Source organism: Cephus cinctus, unplaced genomic scaffold, assembly GCF_000341935.2.
Source record: "Cephus cinctus unplaced genomic scaffold, Ccin1 Ccin1_scaffold1506, whole genome shotgun sequence".
NCBI lineage: Eukaryota > Metazoa > Arthropoda > Insecta > Hymenoptera > Cephidae > Cephus > Cephus cinctus.
In genome coordinates this window covers 49,256-57,479 of record NW_014333849.1, presented here as the reverse complement: position 1 = coordinate 57,479, position 8,224 = coordinate 49,256, and the positions used below count along the sequence as shown (strand labels likewise).

The 8,224-nt window shown below is 45.9% G+C and overlaps 2 protein-coding genes across 2 annotated transcripts in view; one reads left to right on the top strand and one right to left on the bottom strand.

Annotated features, from left to right (window-relative positions):
• LOC107273208 (elongation factor-like GTPase 1) overlaps positions 1-8,224 on the bottom strand; it is a 50,598-nt gene that overhangs the window by 36,369 nt on the left and 6,005 nt on the right. The gene's annotated exons all lie outside the window — the stretch shown is intronic.
• Positions 1-8,224, top strand: part of LOC107273214 — a 22,490-nt gene that overhangs the window by 12,920 nt on the left and 1,346 nt on the right. Inside the window, exons 3-5 of the mRNA XM_015751162.2 lie at positions 4,005-4,259; positions 7,342-7,492; positions 7,668-7,790. Coding sequence (XP_015606648.1) covers positions 4,005-4,259; positions 7,342-7,492; positions 7,668-7,790 — 529 coding nt within the window. The remainder of the gene's footprint in view (positions 1-4,004; positions 4,260-7,341; positions 7,493-7,667; positions 7,791-8,224) is intronic.

Below are 8,224 nucleotides of genomic sequence, written 5' to 3'. Positions count from 1 at the left end.
TTTCAAAAAAAAAAAAAAAAAAAAAAAAAAACCATCCGAACGTTGGCTATTAATCGGCGGTCGAATCGATAAGAGAAAAACAGCTGCTAGCGTGCGGACAGGCGTTTAGGTGGGTCCACGTGGGCGAGCGACATGGTCTACTTAATGGGAGAGAAGCCAACGGATGGCGATTTATAGAGGTGAGTGGCAGGGAGAAAATTTGGGAAAAGAAATCAAGAACGAAATTGCAATTGCGCAGTAGGTGAAATAGAAATTTGAAAAAAGGAAATAAAAATTTCTTCAGTCACGAGGAACGATTTTTATTATCGATAAAAATTACCCGTTCCCATTTGTCTCGATGTGTTTCGCTCGCATACTCGTATCCGAGTTACGTGGGGTCCGAAGACGTCGCGACGCCCACGATACGTATTTGTAAAATACGTAAAAAAAATACCACTTTGTAAAATCAAGTACTTGATCAAATTGACGGATTTCATGAAATTGTCCACCTATGGAAGCTTTGTCTTTCTTTGTTTATCCTTACTATTCGACGCCGTCCCTCGCTGTCCTCCCACTGCGGTTTACCTTGACGTTTGAAATATATGCGTCTCCCTTATACGAGAACATTAATCGAGCTTGAGTAAATCAGGTAAGTCAATAGCGACCGGAAGAGGCGACGCCGTGTAATTGCCGTCGCGACGCTTTTGCAGGGTATAACGAAAAAAATTTTTTTTTCAATATTTAAACCACATACGATGTGGAATCGAATTTTGGATTATGAAAAGCCGCGTGAAAGAGCAAACGACAGTAAATGGCAATTGAAACGATAGAAATAAATAAGTAGCGTTGTTTTTCGTACACGTTCGAATGAAATGTCAATTTGACAGCTGACAGCTGTCACTCGGTTGAATTACCACCAACGAATTGAATGAAAATCGATAAAGCTGTCGCGTACGATTATTCCGCGTTGATGGCAAATGAAACAATAATATGACGGTAAAAACGTTACATTGACATCGTGGGTGATGGACTGGGCGATTGATAAAAAAAAAAGACAAATGAAAAGGAAAGTAAAACGAAGGAGGAAAGCGTTATTTTGCCAATCTGGTAAAGGAGATCTACTTTTTCTTTTTTTTCTTTCAGAATCACTCGTACGTACGTAGGTGCTCGAGCACCTAGTCATAACGATGCCTATCATCGTATAATAAAAATGTTTCTTTTTTTTTTCTTCTTCTCTTTATACCCCTTTCATTTCACGATACGAGCGCCGGGAAACGCATGTTTTACGGAGGAAGCGATTGAATGGAAGGAAAAAGAAAAGCAAAAAAAAATAAAAATAGTAACATCCGATACGACGCTTTGGAATAAAAGAGAAAGAAAAGAAAAAAAGAGTATAGGGTCTCTTTCGCGACCTCGTCTACGTCATTAAGATCAGAGGACTCGAATCACAGTTATTCCGGTAGGAAGTCGTTGGTAGGGAGTGGAAAAGAAAAGAAAAGTAAAAAAAAAAAAGAAAAAAAACCAACGAGAACGGGGAAATCCGTTAGTGATTAATGACGCAAAGTCCTAAGTCGTTCGTCAAGGATTTTTAGTGGCGAATAAAAAAAAAAAAAAAGAAAAGAAAAAAACATCACGCTACTGCCGGAGGCTGCATCCATCCGATGGACCCGAAGAAAGTGACATTTCTCGATAAAAATCGTATCTTCGAGACACAAAGCGTCTTCGCGATTCTCAGCCCAACCAATAAACCCAATGTCACTAGGTCTCGATGCTCTTGGGTCAGGCATCAGGAAGTCAAGACTCGAGATCAATCGACTCCAAACATACGAATCTGCTCCATTGCTCGGTCAACCGTTTTCCAAAAATTTTTCCTGCCAAATAACACCGGCCGATCCCCATCCCCCTCCAAAGCAGACACAAAGATTTTCAAAAGCCAATGGACCAATCGTTCAATCGAAGAAAGACAAAACGTTCAATCATGATGAAAACCTCATCGTTCAATCAACCTAGATGATTACCTCGAAAGAAGATCAATCAACAAGTATCAACGGTTCCATCGGACGCATCAGACATACACGCCATGCTGAACGTTTATGGTTCCAGCTGGTTCAACAGATCCACAAAGACCCAGAGGATCAGTCTTAACGCGGGTCGTTAATTCACCGCGAGACAAGCATAGTTAGCCAAGCCGACTATTAAAGAGCCCGAGATCACTTCCGGGAGCCGTGATACAGCATCCACGGATCATGGACCAACGGTAAAGGCCAGCGCAAAGGGCACGAGAGATCTTTCGGAAAAGCATCGAGGATCAATTCGTCATTATAGAGAGAGGAGTCCGGTAGCCCAATGGAAACTGACCCAGGGTACTCGAGGGCAAACGAGTCACGTTCTGGAAGTGCATACGATGCGCAATCGATAGTAACGTTCGAGAGCTCCGAAGCTCTTGTCGAGTATACCGTATCAAGGATATATATAGGAACCAGGAAGACTTAACAGAGCCAAGGAGGCAATCTGCCTTCGAGGAGGAGCCTGGGTAAGGGTTCCGGTGACATAGCCTCACGTTCCAGGAAGTCGCTACGCCATGGAGTCGAAGCGCCATCTATATTACACTGCAACAGCCACTGAAGCGAGTTCGAGGCATTTCATCTCCTCGATCCACAATTCCCTTGGTGTCTCTATGACTTACGCCCGTTCCGCACCGAGTCCCACATGTGCATGCTGAACGTAGGTTAAACCAGGTACACGAATTTTCACTGTAGCCTCGCACAGTTTGAGGCACCGTGCTACACCCGGTAGCGGATTGCGCATGCGCAAACCGCTCCGAATAACCGGTAGCTACTGAAGCGAGTTCGAGGCATTTCATCTGCTCGATCCACAATTCTCTTGGTGTCTCTATGACTTACGCCCGTTCCGCACCGAGTCCCACGTGTGCATGCTTAACGTGGGTTAAACCGGGTACACGAATTTTCACTGTAGCCTCGCACAGTTTGAGGCACCGTGCTACACCCGGTAGCGGATTGCGCATGCGCAAACCGCTCCGAATAACCGGTAGCTACTGAAGCGAGTTCGAGGCATTTCATCTGCTCGATCCACAATTCTCTTGGTGTCTCTATGACTTACGCCCGTTCCGCACCGAGTCCCACGTGTGCATGCTGAACGTAGGTTAAACCAGGTACACGAATTTTCGCTGTAGCCTCGCACAGTTTGAGGCACCGTGCTGCACCCGGTAGCGGATCGCGCATGCGCAAACCGCTCCGAATAACCGGTAGCCACTCGAGAGTGCAAGGTCGTGAGAAACCTTCAACTTTCAGTGCGATCGTCCTGACCTCCTACGTCCGCCGCCTGCAACCTCGTCCCGTATAATCAGGCACCTCGGAGAAACCTGACTTACGCTTTCGTCAATTTACTCCAACGAATTGCAGACGCGCTCGGTAGAGATTTTTCCGTTTGGTCATTGGGTTCCGTACGAGCGCGAGCTTCGGGATATGAAATGTGTTGCTTTAAAAAAAGGCTGTTCATCCGATACCTTTAATTAAAGAAAAAAGAGCAGTATAACCCAGGACGCGATAACGACGAAAGAATAGGTCGGATCGTGTTGGTAGAAACCGATAACGAGAAAAGCTTCCGTCGAGTGACAGCTCGCTGAACGATGATCGTCCATGCCGCTTGGCATCGAGCACGAAAACGTCATCGATAACCTGTTAGCCCATTTACGCTCTGTTATTATTCCCCAACCGCAGTATCCTTCGCACCGCGGAAACTAACGACGACCGAGTTCTCGGTCGGTTGTGCCTTTTTTTTTTCGTCCTGCATCCGTCAATTGCATCCTTGACGTGGACCATCCCTGTATACATGCAGACATACCTGTAGCAACGACCAGTCATGAAAATCATCGCGAACCACGTGGTTCCGTTAAAAACACCCCAACCGAACCGCCCGTCGAAATTACAGTCGTCCGCCGAAAAGTGTAGCCCGTAATAACCACCGAACGACGGCGAGCTAATTGAGAAATTTCTTTTTTCCAGACCGCCGTGAGACTACCGGAAGGCGCCAGCGCGGCTCTGGCGAAGCCTACGAAGTATCACTATTATCCTCACAATCAGCACATCTATTTGTTACCCGAGTGCGCCGTCCAGCAGGTCTGCAATGCCGTTTACGTGAGGCTCAACTTCACGCAGCCCTTGTGCGCGTGTCCGGGACGTTATCGGGATCCTTGCAGCGCGTCATTGGACAGTGACGATCATCACACAACGGAACTGGTGACGGATCCGCGTACTAAGGTACAAATTATTGCAACGTACTTCCCATACATTACAGAAGGATTCCCTCTACGTCGGAGGACGTCGTAATAGGACGCTGATATAGGAACTTAACACAGCGCTCACGGGCAGACTGGGTATTTCATCGAAACTATCTGAACAAGTAAATTCCTCATTAATCCGGAAGCGTATAATTACACGTAAACGTAATGCTAGCTCTGATGACGTAGTACCTGAAACCAGGTACTACATAAACTTTGATAACAAAGAGGAGATACTCCGTCAACGTGCAAGACCCTTTTGTTCGGTCAAGTTTTGATAAATCGACTGACGTCATCGGACGTGTAAAATGGCCTGGAGTTGTTAATGAAGGCGCTTATCGGCGTAGAGACAATTTTCTGATAAGGCCATTCTAAACCGGATATGGGTATGCCCGCGCAAGTATGCCATTGGGAAAGAGAAAAGAAAAAAGATGAAGTCTCACTGAACAAGGATAGACCTGGAGTTTACGTGGGTAAACGATGCGAATCGATTAAAGAGTAAAACGAACAAACACAGTTCGACCTGCCTACTGACACTGATTCGCTAATTGAATAAAAACGACATTCGGTCCAGGAGCGAGTGCAGCTTGGAAACTAAGTGATGCTTACGATTCATAAGGAAAAACAAATTATAAGCTTGCTCGAGGATCAATTAGTTCCTTGGTCCAGGGAAGGAGGTAGGCAACCTACTGAGATGAGATCAGCGCCTGTCCACGTTCTGTATATACGGTGCAACATGAGGTACCCGACATTACCTGCTGATAGTACGGTCAGGATACGTCCAAGATATGTGGAACGAACGGACGTTTGCATACAGACGTTTTGTCTTTCTCCAACGAGCCGTTTACCTCTGTCCCAGCATCCTCGATCGATCCTGCCTTCTCATCTCCCTCCGTCCCTATCGCTACGCTCGCGATACCGTCTAAGCTGGCATTAAATCGATATCTGGTGCATATCGAGGATCGGGTCGACCCAGTCCGGCGCTCAAGAGGGTAATGGAAGATACCTGCATAACCGACCCGCCTCTTATCAGTCCAGAAGACTGCGTCCGTATAAATCAAGGCTATCGAAGATTTATTTCATTCCACTTTGCGTTCGAGTCTTACGAGTAATTTATTGAGCGACCGCTATGCAATTTGCAAGTTCATGCAACAGACAGGGTGTGTACGAATTTATTTTTGTGTCGAAGAAAAATATGCTAATACCAACAAAATAATCTGGCATCAATTTTTCGTTTGAGAATACATTTGGTAATAGGGATCCGAGTCGATTTATTATTATTATTCTATGAAAATATCAAACTTTAATAGACCCTTCTAGTAGCTCCGGTCTAACGGCCGTGTAGAGGGTACACATCTTCGCGTCCACTTAGACTCATTAATGCACGCGCCAATTCGAAACTTTTCACTCGAGTTCACGCCGTTCTCCCATAAATTTAAACGGGTTCCCGTGAACGTACAATTCAGCTCAAGCGTACAGTCCCGTCATTGTACGTTCGCAATTCAGTAGAGCAGCAGACGCGGGAGAAAAGTTTTGAGAAACAGAGGTCGATAAGCGAAAAGAATTACCGAGTGGAAGAAACCAAAAAAATAAAGCAGATAGAAAAAAGCAAGCAAGTTATCGGTAGCGTCTGTTAAGCACCAAAAAAATTTTTAAGACTTTCGGCATACAAAAGACTTTTCCAATAAAACCCGGTATATACCTGGAGGACAAGGTGAACCGGCGACGTCGCGGCGCGGACGTCCCGGCAAAAAGAAGTCCTCACTCACTTTCAGCCGGTGTGACGAGCCTGCCGGATATTTAACACCGAGTGTGGCGACGCGTTTCCAAGAATAAGAGGAAGAACAAATCTTGTTTTCCAGTTTGATAAAAAAAATTTAAAAAAAAAAAAAAAAAAAAAAAAAAAAAAAAAAAAAAAAAAAAAAAAAAAAAAAAAAAAAAAACAATCCGTCACGATACCAGTCAATATCATGAGAGCCGATTCGAGGCAGGTACGATTTTCGGTGCGGGGGGGCACGAATCGATGGAGCATCTTGAAAAGAGTCTGTGAGGACGAGAGCGAACGGCAAGGAAAAGCGACGCCTAGCCAAGAGACGCGAAAGAGACGCTAGAGCCAGAGCAGTAAAGTCATGGTAGGCTTGACTGGAGGAATTCAGCCTGTGATATTTATAAAGCGTGTTCTGGTGCTCGGCTTCAAGTATATAGGAGTCTACGAGCTAACTGTAACCGAGCCTCCCGCTTGGGCTTCCTCTTCTTCCCTTCGCTCCCTTCATCCGCGACTATCGTCTTCGCCATCCTAAGGCGACTCTAGGTGTATCCTACGGAGAGCGGATATCTTGTTTCTCCTCTAGGTAAAGGAGAGGGAAGACAAGGTGAAAGAGGGAGCAGCTGTGGATGCGCCAACTGCAAGAGAGATTCTAGACCACGCGGAGACCCGGTTGGACTAACAGGAGCGGATGAAAATTTTCATAATTATCATTCGGATGGACCAGAGAGAGAGAGAGAGAGAGAGAGAGAGGGAATGGCACAAGACAAAGTTCTCTTATTTCCAAGGGAGCGGAAGCAAGAGCGCAGCTTCTCAAGAGAAAGAAAGGAATAATATAATGAGAAGGGATCGGTGACGCCTACCGTGGAATGGACGTGGAATGGACGTAACTGAGGTCTCTTGATTTTATCATAACTAGGCCACGAAGACCCGAAGGAGCACAGTGACAAGGAAGAGAACTCCTCCGTTAGGCTACGAGGAGATACCACGAGGAAAAGTAAACAAGAGAAAAGATAAGAAGACAAGGAATAAGGAGAGTCGCGTAGATCGGCAGCCGAAAGTTCGCGAAAAGAGAAAAATGCCAAAGTTCATCCTGAAACCGGAAATAATCTCGAAACAATTGAGTCTAAAATTGAGGTCAACAGGTCACTGAGCATCCCTCGATCAGGCAGGAGTATCCGATTTAACTGGACGATACTTGGTTCTTGCGCGTATAGGAAGCGCAGGATAATTATTTAACACGATTAAAGAGCATCTTCTCTTTTTCTTTATCTTTTCTATTCTGTTCATCGCCCAGGCACTGACCCTCGTGAAGACCTGCGAACCCGTCGCCGAGATGCGAGAGTGCCGAGCGCCACGCGACTGGTCCCTCCTGGCCTTGCAAAACGTCCGAACCGGAAAGTCCCATTACTTGGTCATCTGCCGTTGCCCGGACACTAATATACTGGGTGAGTCCAAATTACGTATGAGAATTTATCCTCGCTTCCAGTACCCAATCCTGACGTCCATCTGGGTGCAGCTCAAAGTTCAGGTATCTCGTCAGAGTCCTGGTGGGTCTTTGGATATTCCGCATGACGTTCGTCTAATTAACGTGCTTCCCTTTTTTCTTTCATCTTTCGACAGAGGGTCCCATGAGCCACGATCAGCCGACCTACGCCAGCGTACCTGGTATCCGGGTCTACGGGATGATGTGCGTCCAGGGTAACAGAAGAGGACGACCCTTGAGACACGTTCGCAGTTTGCTCGGTAGGAGTAAATATCCTGGGAGATCCTTTCCGGATACTGAGACCTACCCAAATGAATTGGAGAGGGGTGGGTGGTGGGTGACGGGACAGAGCTCCGGGAGCACATAGAAATTTCGTACGAAGACGCGACGTGACACTAAGGCTTCTCTCTCAATTTCCTTTTTCACATTTTTCGTCATCCGCATCAAGCTGTATTTGCAGCGATAAGACATTGTAAGAATTCTCTCAGAGGAATTGCCCGCTGAGAATGTCGTACGGATGCCTTGAGGGGACGTTCTGGAAAGTATTGATAATAAAAAAAAAAAAACGGGGAGAAAGAAAAAACAAAACAAAAATTATGAATGAGATTCAATAGCTAAGTTTACTTGGATGCTTGAGAAATACTTTGAGATCTCAGCTCGTATAAAGCGATGGAGGGGGAGGGGACAGGGGGGC